Source organism: Clytia hemisphaerica, unplaced genomic scaffold (genome assembly GCF_902728285.1).
Source record: "Clytia hemisphaerica strain Z4C2 unplaced genomic scaffold, Clytia hemisphaerica genome assembly, whole genome shotgun sequence".
Classification (NCBI taxonomy): domain Eukaryota; kingdom Metazoa; phylum Cnidaria; class Hydrozoa; order Leptothecata; family Clytiidae; genus Clytia; species Clytia hemisphaerica.
In genome coordinates this window covers 25,738-46,329 of record NW_027104039.1, presented here as the reverse complement: position 1 = coordinate 46,329, position 20,592 = coordinate 25,738, and the positions used below count along the sequence as shown (strand labels likewise).

General features: G+C 33.6%; 2 protein-coding genes across 3 annotated transcripts; one reads left to right on the top strand and one right to left on the bottom strand.

Annotated features, from left to right (window-relative positions):
- Positions 1 to 1,329: 1,329 nt before the first annotated feature.
- Positions 1,330 to 20,000, bottom strand: LOC136811760 (uncharacterized). Of its 2 annotated transcripts, XM_067068380.1 has the most exons (3): positions 19,686 to 20,000; positions 2,969 to 3,420; positions 1,330 to 2,059 (listed from the first exon to the last, which is right to left on the bottom strand). In XM_067068380.1, the coding sequence occupies exons 1-3, from the start codon at positions 19,693 to 19,695 to the stop codon at positions 1,667 to 1,669; spliced, it is 855 nt and encodes a 284-aa protein (XP_066924481.1). In that variant the 5' UTR covers positions 19,696 to 20,000; the 3' UTR covers positions 1,330 to 1,666. The 2 variants fall into 2 exon arrangements, with proteins under 2 accessions (XP_066924481.1, XP_066924480.1); XM_067068379.1 differs by lacking the exon at positions 19,686 to 20,000 and having other exon boundaries at positions 2,969 to 3,521.
- On the top strand, positions 16,091 to 17,863 carry LOC136811749 (uncharacterized). Its single transcript, XM_067068368.1, has 2 exons — positions 16,091 to 16,629; positions 17,187 to 17,863. Exons 1-2 carry the CDS (start codon positions 16,138 to 16,140, stop codon positions 17,559 to 17,561), a joined length of 867 nt encoding a protein of 288 aa, XP_066924469.1. The 5' UTR covers positions 16,091 to 16,137; the 3' UTR covers positions 17,562 to 17,863.
- Positions 20,001 to 20,592: the final 592 nt, after the last annotated feature.

Genomic DNA, 20,592 nt, shown 5'->3' with positions numbered 1-20,592 from the left:
TTTTAATATAAATTTTTATGAAACTGCCCAGAGGAATGTAAAGAGATGAAAAACAGCTTCTTGAAAACAATGGGAAAACTACCGTGAGTATCACAGCGCGAATAAATTATTGGTCTCAGAGGTTAATATTTTCTTGTTGAAAACTTGACCTCTGATACTCAGGGTATGGAAAAACGGCTCGTCATATACCAGGTCTCTTGCCCTTAAGGGAGTTTATGTCGAGTAAATAGGTTTCTTTTGTTGTCGCGATAAAAAATCTGCATAATTAGAGTGTTGTGACAAAATTCTTTTGTTTCAAGCCTGATTATGCGCAAACTTTTAGGACTTATATTTTGGGTACACCTCTATACGAAAAGGTACCTATATCTTTTCTTGCTCAGAACTTCCTAGCGATTCTACTGATATAACCGCATCATGACCGCACCATAATATGGAAAGCTAGAGCTCGAGAAAATTATAACTTCGTCTTGATTTTACTCGACTTCTGACAGTTTTACCGAGTTTTACAAGAACCAATTTAATATCATTGCGTTAAGAATTTCTTTTGTTATACATTGGTAAAAATATTGCTCCTTATTCTTAAAAATTGAACTAGTAATCGGCAAAAAAGGAAAACAAATTTTAATTTTTATCGTCAAATCATGTAGAAACCGTCCGATTTGTATGGCGAGCCGTCTTTTCTGGACTTTCATTTAATGACCTAATCAACGTTTTTACAATAGGATTTTCAATAGAAGTGATCGTTTAACTTTGAGTAATCAGAAAAGCTGTTTTTCAATATCTTTATATTCCTCTGAACTGCCGAAGAAAAAATGTTTTTAAAAAATAAATAAATTTCAAAAGCAAAGTTTTCTAGGATTTTTAAAATTCAGAAAATTTTCCAAAATATATTCCAGAAAATAAACCAGGTAATCTTTCCAATTAGAATACTTTAATAATCATTTTTTGTAAATGTTGGGCAGTAAAACAAAAAAGCTTGTAGGATTTTAATATTCCAAGAAAGTTTGCTTAAAAATATTTCAGGAAAATCGTTTAAAGAAATTCTGAAAAATCTTTTTCAAAAAATTCCAGGTAACCTTTCCAAGAAGGATTTACCAAAATAGAAAATGCTAGTCAAAAACTTTTTCAAGAAAAAACAAATTTCGAACTAAAATTTTCTCAGAAATTTAGTATTCACAAAGTAATCGTTCTAAGAACCACAGAAGAACTTTTGACGCAAAAAGTATTTCTAAATCGTTCTTCGAAAAAGGATGATTTTTGTAATTTTTAAGCGTAATTTGTAATATAACAGACTTCTAGTAGGTAGATATAAACAAGAGATTGAAAGTATTCGGTTTGCAGGTTAAATGTATTTTCTAAAACACCGATTCATAAAATCAATAAATATTAAAAAAAATTTTTTTACTGTCTTTAAAATGATATCGTTGACTCGAAAATAAAACAAGTCGAGAAAATGTCCAGATTTCTATAGTTGAGGAAAAAAAAGTTTTGAAAAATCAATAAAACCAAAACACACGGAAACACCCATCAACCCAAAAACTAAATACAAACTAACTGATAATTCATTAGGTCGTAAAATTTGATTAAAAAAATAAATATGGATATAAATTTTACCAGATCAAATTCTTCCTTCAAAATAATGTGTCTTGATAAGGACATTCCGAATCTAAGCAACTGTTTGTTTGATTTGGAAACACTGATGTGGTACCATGAAAAAAGCATCGGAAGGCTTCGACAAATAAAAATAACCCAGTGTCAATTGCGATTGTTGGGACGATTTTCCCAAAGGTCCACTTGATTTGCGAACATTGTATCGCCATGGCACATATTGTTGCGTAATATGTCGAGAACCCATTGTCCAGCTTTTTAAGGTGAAACCTGACCCAGCATCGAGTGGACCGTCTCGGTAAACAAAGACATCATCATCCGTAGGGTCTTGTTTGGGAACTTGTTGTGAGTGTGTTCTCAAGTCGTAGAAGAAATCTTCAAATTTGCTTAAAACTTGTTTACTACAGCGTTCCGTTGGTACCTTTGTTGTATAGTCCTTGACCAATGTGTACTAAAATGTCAAAATAATATATTGTTGCGGAAAACACGGACAAAAAATACACGCTTTTTTTATAAGAATAACTTCTATAAGAATATCAGGGTGAGATTTCAGAGTTAGAACAGTATGCCTATTGTTTAGAACAATAGAAAAACAATAGAAAAATAGAATAATGCTCACCCTCAGTACAGGGGTTCAGATAAGATTTTAACACAAGTCAAAATGAAAGTTAACATGAAATTCACGGAGAACAACAAAATTAGTAAACGTCAACAATCAAGAGAAGAACATATGACACCCCCATCTCACAGACCCGGTAGGATTTTTCCAGCCAGCGGGGATAAAAATAATGGACTAAAACTCGATGGGGATTGACATTCCAATATTTTTTATGGCTGGGGATTTCAATTTTCCTGTTTTCAATTCGGAAAATTCAGTGAGGATGGGAAAAATAGCATAATATTTTGCAGTGAGGATTGGTTTATTTGATTATTTTCAGTGGGGACAAAAATTGAAGGATTATTTTTCACTGGGGACGATATTTTGGACAATTTTTCCAGTGGGAAGGGTTCCAGTGCGTTTGTGAGAAGGGGTGTAATATAACAGGGGTGTACCGAGCGACCGTAGTGCAGTGGTAGAGCATCCGGCTACGGTTCGCAAGGTTGTGGGTTCAACCCCCAGCCGAGTCATACCAAAGATTCCCGAAATGGTACTTGATGCCTCTCTGCTTGATGCTCAGCAATTAAGAGAAGGATCAAGGGTAAGTGGAGAAATCCAGGGAGAAAGAGTGGCGCACTCCCCTACCTTCGGGTAGATAGCTATCGAAAGAGGAGCCTTCGAGTCGCCTCCGACTGCGGTCGCAGACTTACTTACTTACTTACTTACAGGGGTGTGGTTGTCTTGATTATCTGATATATTTACCTGTACATATTTGCTACCGTCCTTTCGGATCACTGTGATGACATCTTTTGTTACTGTCTGTGAGTTCCATTTCTTAAACGTTTGCTTCATCTTGAATTTTTCATCACCTGAAGTGGTATCTTGCCAAATGTTACCACTTGAAGTTAATCGAACGTTTGAGACGGGATTTGCTGAGGTGTGAATTCCATTGAAATAGACTGTAAAGTCCATTGGGATGGCTGATTTAGGGAAAGAGGGTCGTTTCACACATATGACTGTTGAAGGATCTCGACAGATACGATTCAAACCACAGGAACACATTTGATTAGTAGGGCATAGCTTAACACTTATCTGTTTTCCTCTCGAACATTCAATATAGCTTTGAAAATCATCATCTTTGCAAGCAAATCCATTTCCGACGCGGTCGCAAGATGATACAGCATCAACACTTTGAGAGATAGCAAGAGCCAGAGCTATAAAAATAACGATTTTGTATTTCAGTCCCGACATAATTCTTCTTGTTGCACGAGCCTACAATTTCTTTCGAAAATCAAATGAGAAATGATGTGTTGATAAGAAATCTCTCCTGTATTTATACAAACACTTGGACAAAAAAGATGTACTTGTACTTGGAACTCCTTAGAAACGTGCTTTTGCTGACGTATTTTTGCGCACACAAAGGAACCAACAATTTGCGGTTGATATTTGCGCTGTGACTTATGTCACTACTGAAAAAACAATACAATTTTTTACACCGAAGCAAATAATTCATCAGCACTTACTGAGTTGTGAGGCAATTCAAGCCTAAAAGTAAACTTTTCATCGAAAATTGTCAGCAAAAATCAAAAACATAGTGATAAGTCGAAAGTGAAAAGAAACACCGCGTGCTGCGACCTCAAAACAAATACACAAATAAATAAACAAATCCATAACGACTGTACATAGATTACTTTCTTATGTGAAACACAAAATCATGAAGATCGAGATGGACTTTAAAGTAGCAGGACCTTTGGACATGTTTAGATCGTCCTAAGGCCTATCCCAGATAGGTATGTTGTTCCAGTAGGAAAAAGGGCTCAAATCTACCGTATATGAATGCCCCGAGAAAAAGATTTATTAAAAAAAGGTGCATTATATAGAGTGAAGTACCCAGTTGGCGTGAGTTTATAAAGATTCCCGTTTATTTATATCGGCAGTATATTTTGCTGTAACTTCTTTTCGCGTTGAAATAGTCCCTACACGCTTTTTTATAAGAATACACTTTCTAAGGATGTCCATGATGACAATGGTCAAAAAATTAAGAATATGCTAAGAATATCACCATCATGGAATTTCGCTACTGAAGCTAAGAATGTCATTTTAGAAGCATTTTCAATTATGAATTGTCAATTATCCCCAAGTAAGGTTCACTCCTCTCACAAAAGTGCCATTTTATCCTTGAGACGTATGTACTAAATGTTAAATCTAGCTCTGAGTTAGGATCTTAACCTTAGAATGCTGTAAGAATATTTTAGGATGATTTTCCCCAAAAGTTAAGGATATCCAAGATGAAATGGATTTACACGATTCTTATAAAAAAACGTGTACCGAAGGGAGTGCAAAACACTTATTTGATTTATTGGTAATTCACAGAAGAACAAGGACGGAAGAATAAGCTGGCGACGCAAGGAAGTTAGACAACTGCTAGGTCTGCCAAAGTGAGTCTTTCCAATACATATTTGAAAACCTGTTCATCCTAACTATTTAGCCCAGGTGGTACTAGGTTTGCGAGATGACGGGTATGTCCGAGCCAAGGTTTGAAAACGACCCTTAGAGAGACTGAATTTCGAAAATTTTATCAAATTTTTGACGTTTTTGCTACCCTTAGAGAGACTATTTCCACAAAACTTCAGAGAAAATTTTCAATTTTTGGTCCAAATCTCAAGAATTTATGACCCTTTGAGGGACCCGATTTTTGATTTTCGTCATTTTGGAAGCCTTACAGAGACTTAATTGTTGCCAAAAAAGGGATCATCTAAGAAGGGGGGGGTCAGACCCTTTTTCTCGTATGATACATCACAATGACTCCACATAATTTCACAACATCTTATATGACGCAGATTCTGTTAGGAATGTTGAGTAGATTTCTGATACCATTGCTATGCCAACATTACCACAAAACACACTTTATCACCCGTCACTAATTGGTCAAATTTCTAAAATTTTATGATTTAAGATCAACAAAAAATGGGAGGAAAATTGCATGGAATTTCTTAATGAGGCAACGGGTGTATGCGAGGAGGGGTATCACAAATTATTGATATTAGATGGAATGATAATTGAAAAGTTAGTAAATGTTGCTATAGCACACAATCAGAAAGCTTGAAGATATTGTCAAGGGCTGTTAACGATAGTAATAATCAAACGTATTAGAAGAAAGACTCAGCAAATGATTTTTCTGGTCTTTACATTACTTGAACGATCATTGACTACTTTACTAAGATTACTATGTGAGGTCGAGTTTGATAAAATGACGTGTGTTTCCCACGTGTCATATACCCTTTGAACTTTAGCGTGCTAGTGTGCCTTTTTGTCTAGATAAAGTCATCAAAAATATGACTTTAACAGCTTTCTCAACGAAGTCTTGTGATGTTTCAGAGGTATACGTCACCTTGAATCGTATGTGAGAACGATAAATATAAAAAGTACGATTTTAGATTTGAATGTTTTAGATTTGAAATATTTCAGTTCCTTTTTATGTTACAATCATACTTCCCAAATATATTTAGTTTCTCTTGGATACCCAAGAACAGTAAAAATAAAACAAGCTAGATGCTGAAGGACCTACCTGATGATGAAAGTTAGATAGCAATTCGAGGAGAAAAATGAAAAAAATCAGTCAAAAAATACAGCGTTTAGCTAAAATGCATAACGCAATAAATTCATCATTGATTGTTGATGGGGAGAGAGGGAAGGGTTGCAGGGAAAAAATAAATAGAAAGTTCTGGTCGCAAAAATCAGTTTTATTGACAATTGAATCATGCTTGATGGTGAGCATTGTTATCAATAATGTTTTTGTGTGAAAAACATAGAAATATAAGGAAAAAATCCAATGAAAATCTGCAAAAAAGGCAGTTTCCGGCATTTTCAACCGGAAAAAAAAATTTCTCAAAAATCGTACTCGGCCATGTTTTGAGCATTGTGAATACGCATCTTTCAGCAAATAATCAGAAAAAAATAAGGATGAAAATTCGAGAAAATGTCAAAAAAAACGGTTTTTCCGGCATATTTCCGGCATTTTCGGACGGAAAAACTTTTTTTTGAAAATCGGGCTCCGTCACATTTTGGGCATTGTCATTTTGCATCAGTGTGCAAAATTTTTTGAAAAAATCTGCTTGAGCCATCTTTTACCTACGATGGTACCCTACTTTCATGCAAAAAATCAGAAATAATTAATGATTCCAATTTTTCACAAAAACCCGTTTTTTGGACGTTTTTTTGCCCAAATTTGCCCCCAAATTTTTTTTTCTCGAAATCAGGCTCCGTCACATTTTGGCCACTACCATTTTGCACCTTTGTACCAAAAATCAAAAGATTCCTATGATACAATCCTGAGAAAAGTTGGTAACAGACGAACGAACGAACGAACGAACGGACGAACGGACACAGGTTAATTTATAGGACCTCCACCCTACCGGGGTAGGTCCAAAAATGCACTTTGTTGGAAAGATAATCCCACGTAGACTAAAAATTCAAAGTAATGTAATGATGGGGTAACAATTACGTCTAGTGCTCTCAAGTAAACTTAACTTAACCGATTTCAATAAGCATCCTCATTCGTTTATTGTAATTTTGGGACCAAATTCTGTAAATTAGGCTCATTTTTGGGCCAACTTTGACATGCTACAACGTGTCTGTTGATGAAAAAGTATTTGACAAATTATTTCTTAATTTCATTTGACAATTCATTATTTAAAGGGAAAGTTGACGAATTATTTTGATTTGAAAAATATTTGACGAATGATTTTGATTTGAAAAAGTACCGGTATTTGACAAATTATTTCTTAATTTCATTTGACGATTTATTATTTAGTGCGAAAATTTACGAATTATTTTGATTTGAAAAATATTCGACGAATGATTTTGATTTGAAAAATATTTGAAGAATTATTTTGATTTGAAAAATATTTGAAGAATTATTTTGATTTGAAAAATATTTGAAGAATTATTTTGATTTTTGAAAATATTTGACGAGTTATTTTTTGCGTGAGATACATTTCTAGCTCAACTGAAGTTGAGAGTTGACGAATTATTTTTGAGTGAAATATATTTGACAAATTATTTTTCGAGTGACGTATACTTGCCGAATACATTTGATGATATGTTTTTGAGCTGAAATATATTAATGAAACATAATTATCTTTTAAGTGAAAAATGTTTGACGAATAATTTCAAATGAAATATATTGGACAAATAATTTTGAAATGAAAATAATTTTAAAATAATTATCTTTTAAGTGAAAAATATTTGACAAATAATTTTGAAATGAAAAAAATTGACGAATTATTTTTATGTGAAAAATATTTGACGAATTATTTTTATGTGAAAAATATTTCACGAATTATTTTTATGTGAAAAATATTTGACGAATTATTTTTATGTGAAAAATATTTCACGAATTATTTTTATGTGAAAAATATTTCACGAATTATTTTTATGTGAAAAATATTTGACGAATTATTTTTATGTGAAAAATATTTGACGAATTATATTTTCTAGTAAAAACCAAATTGAAGGATTATTTTGACAAATTACTTTTCAAGTGTAAATTATATCTGAGTGAAAATAAAAAATATTTTACGATCACGTGAAAGTTATTATTCTCAACTTCAGTTGAGCTAGAATCTCAGAATGTTTGTGAGTGAGTTTGTTTGTCCACAAACTTTGGGGCAGCGTAGAGAACGGAATAATTGGTTTACGGAGCTGAAATTTGGCACACACCTTCCTGATGTTAAAACTTAGGGGAGTTTTTTCATTTTTTTTTAATTTCGCTTTTTTTCGCGAGTTATTCCCATTTTAGTGGGATTTTGCGCTTATTTAACGTCATAAAAGTCAAAATAATTGACGTCAAATATTTTTTTTATTTTTTTTTAGATTCATTGACGTAAATGAATTTATTGAATACAATTTTAAGCCTTCCCTAGTCCTGATTACTCATCACCCTATGGGTTTAAGACTTCTCGGGTAACTTAATGCATGTCCCAGAATTGCATTAATTTTTCCGCCCCAGTTCCAGTCCCTAAACCATAACAAACTATACATTTTTGGAAGCGTATTTGGATGTAGAATACCGTATTCGGTGTAACTTAAATTCTTTCTCAGTATTATTAAAGTCTGTCCAGATATAATTGGCAGTGGAAACAAAAATGCTTGTAACTTTTGATAGTCAAATATAATGATGGAAATTTGTTTTGTTTGTTTTAGAGAATCAAAAGCGCTATATTTGAATGTATTTTTGGTTGAAAAATTCGCGATTTTTAGCGGTTAAATTTGCGATTGTAAAAATTGAGCTTTTTTTCTACTTATGCTATAACGTTCATTTTTACACCAGTGGTAGTTCAACCTTAGGTTAAGAAGTTTGTTAAATTTCAAGGCGAACAGAAAAGTCCTTCGGAACATATGAGACCCGAAATACCCCTTGGTAGCACTTTTCTGTGAAATATCAAATCTCCAACTTATTACTAAAAACGGGGGTAGTGATATGATAAAACAGTTTTTCGATCATAACACATTTTACGATCTCTTTAATGACCTCATAGCTGTGTTTAGTGTTTTGTGAATTAGCAAAGTTCTTTTAATGACTTAAAAATAACAAAGGCAATATAAGTTCATGCTTATCTTTTCAATAAAAACAATTATACTGTGATTTCACTTCGTTTCGAAATAATCAATGATACCAATAATACCAATGCACCAACACTTAAAACACTTTCCAACTTTTAATTGCACTGTTCAAAAAAGATAACATAACCCCCGTTTTTAGTAATAAGTTGGAGATTTGATATTTCACAGAAAAGTGCTACCAAGGGGTATTTCGGGTCTCATATGTTCCGAAGGACTTTTCTGTTCGCCTTGAAATTTAACAAACTTCTTAACCTAAGGTTGAACTACCACTGGTGTAAAAATGAACGTTATAGCATAAGTAGAAAAAAAGCTCAATTTTTACAATCGCAAATTTAACCGCTAAAAATCGCGAATTTTTCACCCAAAAATACATTCAAATATAGCGCTTTTAATTCTCTAAAACAAACAAAAAATATTTCCATAATTATATTTGACTATCAAAAGTTACAGGCATTCTTGTTTCCACTGCCAATTATATCTGGACAGACTTTAGAGATATCTTGAGAAAACCTGATTATGACGTCATGATTGATGACGTCATAAATACAAAAAGTTGAATATCTCGAGAAACATAAATCAAAACTTTATGAATTTTGGACCAGTGATAAAGTACATTGAGATGTTTTAAAAATTTTTTTAAATTATTTCCCAAAATTAATGACGTCAGCAGAAATTGCAAGAATTCGAATTTTTGCGATAAAATGCTGACATCAGCAAATTTTCAAATTTTTAAAAAAAGATTCTCCTCCTCTTAATGAGTTCTATCATTGGTCCAAATTTCATAAAGCTTTGAGTATTAGTTCTTGAGATATTCAACTTTTTAAAATTATGACGTCATAAATAATGACGTCATAATCACGTTTTCTTAAAAAAACTCAAATTCTGCTGAGAAAGAATTTAAGTTACACCGAATACGGTATTCTACATTCAAATACGCTTCCAAAAATGTATAGTTTGTTATGGTTTAGGGACTGGAACTGGGGCGGAAAAATTAATGCATTTTTGGGACATGCATTAAGTTACCCGAGTTAGCCTTCTCTTATTCCAATCACCATTCACCAATGGTTTTTACAATCGGCCTTCTCTTATCCCTAGTACCCATTGCTCTTTTAAAAAAAGTGTTTACAATTGGGCCTTTCACTTTCACACGTATACTGAAGTTGAGCCCAGTGCTTTAGCACGTTACAGTTTATTATGTAAAAATCCAGAAAATTAGATCGAAGCTCTTCCTGTCGTGTTTGGTGTACAGCTTTTGAATTTTCCGTACATTAGGGAAAATTGAGGTAATGTTTCGGGGTATCGGGAGAAGTTGCCCAGAATCGAACTTACATGAAACCGAGCAGATTTATACATTAACGCATCCACGCAACAAGAAAGTTGAAGCAAAGTTCCTTCCTAACAAGACACAGGACGTGAATTTATAATTTCGAACAATTTCGTCGAAACATATTTGAAATGTAGGGGTAAATTCAATTCAAATCGATTATCTGTAATCGTAACAAATCATTTTTATTCACGGATGTAATTCAGCCTTTTGAATAGACGATCCTATCGTCTACACAAGATCACTAAAAAGGGAATAGTTTAGGAGAGGCGTGATAAATTCGGGTGGAGTAAGCAGTGGCGGAGATGTTTACAGTGTTTTGTTCCAAAACTCTACCACCACTTTTTTCCCGTAAACCGCCCTGACGCCCTAACTCTTTCTCGCATTTACTTTAAACGGACGATAGCATCGTCTACCTTTTGAAAAGTCTATAAATCATATGAGATCCTACAAAGCTCTTTCAAAATAAACGGCATTTTGATAATTTACTTTTTGTTGTAAATAAAGAACATATCAGGATCCGGTTTTGTATAATAGTTTATGTCGATTACATAACGGTAACATAACAACAGTTATATAACGATTTACAAGAATACTAACAACTGCTACCCGATTGCCGGTATTTGAAACTTGAAAGTACACGCAGAAATCCCTACCACGGAATACGCCGCATTATTTTTCACGGTTCAACATAGAACTACAGGCGATTTTGTCTGTGAAATATTAATGCAGTGAGTATACTGAGGGAGCGCCCAAAACTTCAGTTACGTTACAGACTAAAGTCTGTCCAGATATAATTGGCAGTGGAAACAAAAATGCTTGTAACTTTTGATAGTCAAATATAATTATGGAAATTTTTTTTATTTGTTTTAGAGAATCAAAAGCGCTATATTTGAATGTATTTTTGGTTGAAAAATTCGCGATTTTTAGAGGTTAAATTTCCGATTGTAAAAATTGAGCTTTTTTTCTACTTATGCTATAACGTTCATTTTTACACCAGTGGTAGTTCAACCTTAGGTTAAGAAGTTTGTCAAATTTCAAGGCGAACAGAAAAGTCCTTCGGAAGATATGGGACCCGAAATACCCCTTGGTAGCACTTTTCTGTGAAATATCAAATCTCCAACTTATTACTAAAAACGGGGGTTATGTTATCTTTTTTGAACAGTGCAATTAAAAGTTGGAAAGTGTTTTAAGTGTTGGTGCATTGGCATTATTGGTATCATTGATTATTTCGAAACGAAGTGAAATCACAGTATAATTGTTTTTATTGAAAAGATAAGCATGAACTTATATTGCCTTTGTTATTCTTAAGTCATTAAAAGAACTTTGCTAATTCACAAAACACTAAACACAGTTTGGCTATGAGGTCATTAAATAGATCGTAAAATGTGTTATGATCGAAAAACTGTTTTATCATATCACTACCCCCGTTTTTAGTAATAAGTTGGAGATTTGATATTTCACAGAAAAGTGCTACCAAGGGGTATTTCGGGTCTCATATCTTCCGAAGGACTTTTCTGTTCGCCTTGAAATTTGACAAACTTCTTAACCTAAGGTTGAACTACCACTGGTGTAAAAATGAACGTTATAGCATGAGTAGAAAAAAAAGCTCAATTTTTACAATCGCAAATTAAACCACTAAAAATCGCGAATTTTTCAACCAAAAATACATTCAAATATAGCGCTTTTAATTCTCTAAAACAAGCAAAAAAAATTTCCATAATTACATTTGACTATCAAAAGTTACAGGCATTCTTGTTTCCACTGCCAATTATATCTGGACAGACTTTAGTAAATATTTTAACCAGTCAGTTTTTTAAATACTCACTTTTTATATAACTTCTAAAATGGTATCAATCAACCAATCAAAACAAACTATCCCCTCATTAGATAATTAGCTCTTGTGGCGTTTTCATTGGAATGTGGAGCCAACCGTAAATCATAAATATATGCAACTATCTGCAGATGAAAGGTAATTGGTTACCCTCACCAACGTTTTTGTGACCAAAATAAACGCAGCATGTATAACTAGGAGCGTACACTTTTAACCAGGGGGGTCGGTAGTAAAATCTCAGACATATGGCGTTTACTACGGTGGTGGTGGGACGAAAAATCGAGAAAAAAAATTACTACCCAGGGTAGTTCAATACTAAAATGGGTGGTATCTATGTGTTAAATGTTGAAAAATTTTACTACCAGGACCTACCAGGGTAGTTAAAACTGGTAAAATTAGCAAATTTTAGCTATTTTTGTAATTATTTTTATTTTTTGGTTGACTTTTCTGCAAAAAATCTGAAAATTTTTATAATTTGGAAAAATTTTCTGTTGGAAAGTTGTTTGCTGCAAACAAAAAATTCTCGTAATTTTTTGTCAATATAAAAAAAGACTTTAATTCTAAGGGCAAAACATTAATTTTTGCACTAAATGAAAAACGTGTCACAGAAATAATCATTGTTTAGCTTTTTTTGTAAAATCAGTCCGAAAAGCAATCAAAAAATAGGTGGTCTCCATGACAAATTGTCCCAAAAACTTTCACTACCAGGGTAGTAAAATACCTCTTCTAAGAGTCTGGGTGGTGGTATGTAAAAATTCGTAAAAATCCTTTTACTACTCATATATGTCTGAGATTTTACTACCGACCCCCTGTTTTAACTAATTTGGCTTTCCATTAGAACATTTCAGCAAGAGATGTTGTGCAAGCAAAACAAAAATAAATTCATTCTGCTGATGAAGTAGTCTGCATCTGAGATTTAATAATAACTGATTTCAAAGCCACAGTTTTCAAACAATTCAATATCACTACACATGGAGCCATTTATTATAATTATAGAACATGCTGCTCAAAAATATTGGGCCGTGTTACTGAACTGAACTATTAATATACATAAAGCAGAAAAATAATGGCACAATTTTTGGCCTAAAACAATTAGGTCGTCGTTGCGTTCAAAGAAAGTGTTTTCATCGGATTGAACAATATTCCAAGACCAATTACTTCAATTAACAACTTTCTAGGCGATATTATAAGAGTCTTTGTGTAAACATAACTGGCTCAACTTCATCTTATTAATTCTAGGCCAAGTTGTAAAATCAATAAAGTAAGTTTAAATTTTAACCTGTGAATCTGTAAAGGATTCACCCATGGACTTAGTGTGTAAAATTTTAGTCAAATCATTGAAATCGGTCATTTTGAGTTGAAAGCCCTGAAGTGGTTAGAGGAATTTCTGACCTCTCAAGCAAGAAAAAGTGAAGACTTAAGGTTTGCGCTGCATTTAGAATGACGGATTGAATCTAGCCTTTTCTTTGTTTTTACGTAATGTTCAAAATATTAAATTTTACTTTTAATCTGTCGTTTGTGTGACATCCACGCGGGTCACTTATTTCCCATCCACAAGTTTTGGGTCTATCGATAAGCTGGTACCCAGGCCCTGAAAATCTAAAAAGTTTCGTAAATTAATCAAAATAGTTTTGATAATAATGAAAAAGTCCATAACTGATAAATCAAAAAAGAAGTTTCCGAACATCACTTGCGACAATTCTAAAAAGCCTAAAACAACTGTCCAAAAGTTTTTCAAGCGATGATGGATTACCTTAAGGGAAGAAATTTTCGCGAGAAGAAATTTTCGCGGAATTTAATTTCGCGAATGAGCCGATTTCAAAAGTTTCACGGAATTTAATTTCGCGATTGAGAAGAAGTTATCAACTTAGATTAACTTTTAAGCATCACGGAGTTGTTTATATTTGGTTATATTTGATAAAAAATACACGTTATAATGCTTAAAAATTAATTGTGTCCATCTTTTTTGGTAACACCTGGTCAAAAACAACAAAATAAAAGAAGCAGAAAAAAAATCGAATTTCGCGGAATTTAATTTCGCGATTTAACAATTTTGGTTTGTTTCGCGGAGTTTAATTTCGCGAATTACGCCCCAATTCGCGAAATTAAATTCCGCGAAAATTTCTTCCGCGAAAATTTCTTCCCTTAAGGTAATTATACAAAAATCATCTTAAACTGACTACTTTGTGAAAAAGTTTAATCAATTAGGAGTGAGTGACAATTATATAATTTCGGACAAAATAATGGAGCGGTCAAGTTAATTTTCAGCCACCCGTACGTAAAATCTTAAAACGTGGTCAGACCCTAATCATGCTTCTCAACAGTTTGTTAATCGAAAACTTCCTTGACTTCAATCATGTCTCAACCAACTAAATCACTTTCGGTCTTCAAATACCCACGGCGAGACCTTATTTCGAAATTTCTCGAATTCTTTGCTTTTGATGCACTAATTAACTAAGTACTAAGAAAAGCACTTCCTTGTTAGAGAAAAAATCCAAAAAGGCGGAAATTGAAACTGGAAACCTTTGAAGAGATTCTTCACCGGTAATTTGAATTTAAGAAAGGGGAAATTTTCTTGCAGCCATAGTCACATAATCTGCAAAGCAACCCTAAATGAGAGGTAATATATCAGTGGCGGTCACATTTTTTCGAAGCAAAAACAAAATTTGCCAATAATTAAGCCAAATTCTGTTTTAATACCATAACACAGACCTGTTTTAGGCGATCTAGAAGGGCTAAAATTTAAAAAAGAATTCCCGTCAGCCCCAACCATGCTTGTGCCTCCTTCGTTAGTATATCATGATACTTCCACTTTCAAAGTTGAGTCGCAGCCCCTGCAACTACGGTATAACCGTTTGAACATTTTGAAAGTGTTTTTCACTTGGTAAGATAAACTTGAAAATAGCTCTAAAGATAAGAAGCTCTTAAATAGTTCTTTAATTAAATTGCTAAAAACAATTAACGAGTTGGTGTAATCAATAAAACAGCTAAGCTCGCTCGTTATAAAGTGATTTCCTACACCGACATTGAAGTCACGGACTACAGTCAAATTTAACCGGATCGGTCTTAAACATGTTCGAAAACTATTTGGATTTATTCCAAAACGGTGATTAACACCTGACGTACCCTGAGAATGTAGTAAACCCGAGAATGTAGGTTTCTCATTTTTTAGCATTGTAGCCCTAACGATAGTTCAACTTCATAAAAGGTTGTTTCAGAGACTACTGTTACATATTACTTATTATGTATAGACTTGAATTAATTTTTTCCAATGAAAATCTGAATCGAAGTTGATTGCATACTACCCGAATCGAGACATTTTTTTGAAATAAATCCTCTCTAAATCAAAATCTATTGAAATTAAGTTTATGATGATATGGGTCAGGTGCTGCTGGGTCAAAAATCTAAATTTTGAAGAAAATAATGATAAGAGAAAAAGCTTATTTTTGTAGTAAGGAAGTTAAACTCAACATTTTTAAAGTCACTTGTAGGCTCCATTGTAAAATTGATAAAAAACAATTTCATTCAAATCAGATCAGCCGGCCCCAAAGTTTTTAGCCTCGTTTGGGCTAAACTACCACGCCCTTAAAAATCATTTTTTTTCGCCTAATGATCAAGTGTGCAAAATTTCAGCCAAATCAGACCATTTTTGAAGTCTCCAGTCTGTCCCAGTTTGAGTGAACAGACTGAACTACAAGACATTCTCAGATTCTAACTCAACTGAACAGAAGAACTAGATGATCGTTATTTTAGGGCACCACGTTCAAGGTTGGAGTCGTCTCGACAGTTGTCAGCACGTAACAAACCAAAAAAATGATCAAAAAGGTTCAAAAGGCGCTTGTTATACAATGATTGTCACTTTCGATTTTTTTCGCCCACAACATCATCAAAAAGAAGAAATTCGAATTTCTGTTTTCGTTTGGTTTACATGGTAATTAAAAACTAATCAAAGGGTTTTAGACAAGGTCATTATCTGATAGCCACAAACTGCTGTATAAGGACAATAGCAAATGAAATGAAAGTTTTAATGAGGTTTTAATTGCGAAATTTGAACTGGGTGTAGTTAATGCCACATAATTACATTTTCGGTATAAATAAAGGTCAATTCCAGCTTTAATATCATCAATTGAGAATCAAACTTCAAACAAGATGGAAGGAATAAAAGTTTTAATGTTAGCTACATTGGCTCTTGTCTTAGCCAGTATCCAACAAACAGATGCCGCTATAGGATGCAATCGTGTTGGTAACGGATTTGCATGTGAAGGAGATAAACTTGAAGGAGTCTTAGAATGTTCAAGGGGTGAATTAACATCACGAAAACAATGTTCAGCCAATCAAATGTGTTCCTGTGGACGAAACAGAGTCTGCCGAAACCCAAATATGGTCAGATGCGTTGATCGACCATCATTCAGCTCTAGTGCTATCCCAATGAACTTCATTGTCTTTTTCAACGGAATTCATTTCAGAAGTAACCCGAATTTTGCGACTCGCGAAACATCCAGTGGTAACATTTGGCAAGATACTACACCAGGAGATGAAAAGTTCAAGATAAAGCAATCTTTCCGTCAATTCAACAATTTTACTAACAAATTGAGAGATGTTTTGAGGGTCATTCGACGAGATGGCGATAATTACGTACAGGTAGAATTTCTTGTTAATTCCTTATTCTCATTGGACAAAAAGTTTTATACTGTAAAACCACGAAACTTCATATGTATTCTTTCTCAATATAATTTGGGTGTTAATAAGGCTGTTACTTTTGAGGAAGTTAAATAGCAGTTTTGTACTCGTTGACAAGATTTGTGAAAAATCAACAAATAGAACAAAATAAGAAAGATTTTGAAAAATGAAGATGAAAAATGAAGATGAAGAATACGTCTTATAAAACTGTGCTGTGATCACCATTTTGAAACGGCATCAAGCACAAAATCATGTAAAAGAAATCAATTTTGCTAATTTCCTGTGCAGGATATTGACTTTATTGTCAATTACATTAGTAATTACTTGACGGAGGAAATTAACAGATATCCTATAACAATTTCCTTTTGATTTTGATGATCAAAAGTTTTGATAAAACATAAAGAAGTTCTTCCAGGAAATAATGCTTGATAGGGAAGTAGGAAAGTTTTAAAAAGTTTTTTATTTGAAAAAGATCTTCCTTCCTGAGTTTATTAATCGTTAATTCTATTTCTTTATAGTATACCCAAGTCAAAGACTTCACCGTTAGCCCGAGTGTTGAATACTGCAATAAACAAGTTTTAAGCAAATTCGAAGATTTCTTCTACGACTTGAGATTACTCTCACAACAAGTTCCCAAACAAGACCCGACGGACGATGATGTCTTTGTTTACCGAGATGGTCCACTCGATGCTGGGTCTGGTTCCACCAGAAAACGCTGGACAATGGGACCACGACATATTACACAATCATACGTGCCTGCCAGTCTCAATATCTTCCGAAGTACAGGTCAACAAGGACGAACAAGTGAACGTACAAACTACAACTTTGGATATTACTATCTTTTTAAACCTGATCCAGCTTATTTTGTTATCCCATACAAATGTCTCAATTAATAATTCTTTTTTAAATAAAATACTATCTAATACTATTTTAAGGAAAATGATACAATAACCACATACTAAATGCATTTTCGGTCATTAATCCATGCTATCAAAGACTGAATAGAAGCACCAATATACCATGTTACATAATTGGTATCGATGACTTAGCCTTAACAATGACTTTCTATTGATCATTTTCCTTAATTTAAAGTGTTGATGATTGTATACTTTTTTGTTTTGTTTTCTGTTTTGAAGCAATTAATTTTAATTGATAATTTGTACGCATTTTATATTAACGACCGTATTTGTTTATAAATAGTAATTTACAATTACAAAAAAAAAGATCTAAATAAATTTCTACGCAAGTCGATTTTCACTTTATTGTTTGATATTGAGAAACTCTCCACTTACCAAAATTGAACGGAGCATCTTGAAGAAAGAGTTTATATACTAGTTTGAGTAAAGAAAACGAGTTTTAAGACACCCCTGCAATCCTGGCCAAAATATATTGAGAATTTAGCTTATTTCCTCGTTTTTCAAAATTTGGAATTCGGGCGAGAAAGTCGTTTTTGGGCTAATTGATAAATTTATTCGAGTATTTCGATTTGGGTGGGGTTAATTGACTTCCAGGCTATATTCTGAGCCCTGTTGGACCATTCTGGGACTTTTGGATCCTCAGATTCTAAGGTCCTAAGTCTTAAGTCTAATGTTAAAACTCAGAGTTAAAACTCTATTCGTCTAACCTAATTTAGAGCGCTTCCAAAATACTTGTGGTTATAAGATTTCGTGGGAATTTCCCTTTTGTCTCAAATATTATGGCCAGGATTGTGTCTCATAGTCGAACGTGCACAACGCACTGGGCTCAACTTCAGTGGCTTCAAATTATTCATAGGCACCATTTTAGACCCCCAGATATTCACCCAAGGAACAAGTGTGCAAAATTTCAGCCAAATCTGACTATTTTGGAAGTCTCCAGGCTACCACAAAGTTTTAGCCTCGTTTTGGCGAAAAACTCGTCCCCAGGCCCCAAAAATCAAAATTTTCAAAAAATGAAAAAAAACACCCCCAGATATTCACCAAGGAACAAGTGTGCCAAATTTCAGCCAAATCCAAGCATTTTTGAAGTCTCCAGGCTGCCCTAGAGTTTTTGTGACAGACAGACACACACACACAGACGGACATTGTCATATTGTAGCTCAACTGAAGTTGAGAACAGCCCCGGTGGACATTTTTTCCTCAGTGGGGATAAATACTCCTATTGAAGTACCAACGGGGATAGAAATTCTATTGTTCAAAGGTTAAAAAGTCCAGTGGGGAGGGTTTTGAAAAGTTTCATGCCATCAAAGATGGCAACCCTTAGTAAAAGAGTTTAAATTTTTATCAAACAACAAAACTAATTTCCCATCAAATAATCCTAACCTCAGATTTCAGAAATGGCTGAGAAAATCCTGATTTTAAGTTCCTTTTTAGTCACTTTGTGAAAAATAAGTCTAATGTGAAGATTTTAAGAACATTTTAATCTAATTTAAAAAAAATTCAATATTTCGAGGTCTTGGTTTTACAAAAGATAAAATGAGCATTGGTTAATCTTTTCGCGACCTGTTTAATTCATTCATCCGGGACGTTATATAAGCTAAACTTTGATAATCCTCGTTTGATTACAATCGAAATATAACAAATAATTTTGCTGACCATTACAGTATAGGACAATTTTGAAGTTTTCTTGCCAGTCTGTAAGAAAAACATAAACGTTGAATTTTAAATGCCCAGTATATATACCTCATTAAAATCTTGCTTAATCAGTTTATTAGCAACCAAGAGAGCCAGGTATATTTCACTGATCTCACTCACGCACTGTACCCAATCCCCTCACCTATCATGCGTTGACCCGGTCGAAAATACATTCACTTGCCAAGTGAATCGTAGCACCTAGAAGGAATCAAACCCAATCTCCTGAACAAAAGTAAAGGCTAATGCTCAATACACGCGCCTCATCACTGTAAATGTAAATGTACATTTTATTAATCCGCCTGTAACAAGAGCCGCACAAATTTGGATATTTCCTCCAAAAATATCGAAGAACGACACCGAAAAATGAATGAAAACCACTAAAAAGAAACTATAATGAAAGTTTACCAATAACCATCTCCCCGAAACCATAGGTTCCCAAACAAGATCCAACAGATTATGATGATGTCTTCATTCACCGAAACGGTCCACTCGGTTCAACCAGAAAACACTAGACAATGGGATCCGGACATATTACATAATCATACGTGCTTGCCAGTCTCAATATCTTCCGAAGTCTGCTCCATAACCATAACCTTGTCTCCTTAAATAAGAGAGGAGTAAATGCTAAGCATACAACAACGTATGACAGGTGGCTTTTCATCATATCATCTTTATTTTATTTTAATTTGCAATCACTTTCAATTTCAATTTTTTCTTGTCATCTCTGAAAATAAAGGAGAAAAATTAATGCATGATGATTAATCAATAATCTTTGAAAAATAGCGATCGAAAAATGATTGTCGAGAAAGACTTGGGGGTTATTCTATGGGAGCTGTCTGGGCTAAATGAGATCAAATGATAATCGAATAAAATCGAATCGAATCGAAAGTCACTTGGTCAAGTTTAAAAGATTCAATTCATCAAAAAAAAATTCAATAGTATTTATAATGCAAAACCTTCCGGTAATCCATCTCACCAAGCAAAGCTAGGTTACCAGACGAAAATCATTTACAAAAGAAATTATTTTTAAAGATCCAACTTTCATAATTTATAATCTTTCTAGAAAAAAAATTGCTATGAAGAAAGGCACAACCAATGCCTTTAGTAAAATGTTAGGCTTTTTTCAAACTAAAAAAACAACGAAAAATAAATCTAAAGAAAATTGAAATCGCCAGGAAGGCTTCCTATCTATAAAATTGTTATACAGTGGAGTCTCCATAAATCGAACACGCACGTAAATTTGTTCAAATTAAGAAAATCTCGAAATATGGAGAACGGTTTATAATGTATTGTTAACTGAAGAAATCAGAAA

Bases quoted from the DNA above. Each gene is read 5' to 3' on its own strand.
- LOC136811760 (XM_067068379.1), bottom strand. From the start codon at position 3,457: ATGTCGGGACTGAAATACAAAATCGTTATTTTTATAGCTCTGGCTCTT. The intron at 2,060-2,968 runs GTAAATATATCA...TTGACATTTTAG, and splicing joins ACGGTAGCAAATATGTACAG to TACACATTGGTCAAGGACTA.
- LOC136811749 (XM_067068368.1), top strand. From the start codon at position 16,138: ATGGAAGGAATAAAAGTTTTAATGTTAGCTACATTGGCTCTTGTCTTA. The intron at 16,630-17,186 runs GTAGAATTTCTT...ATTTCTTTATAG, and splicing joins ATGGCGATAATTACGTACAG to TATACCCAAGTCAAAGACTT.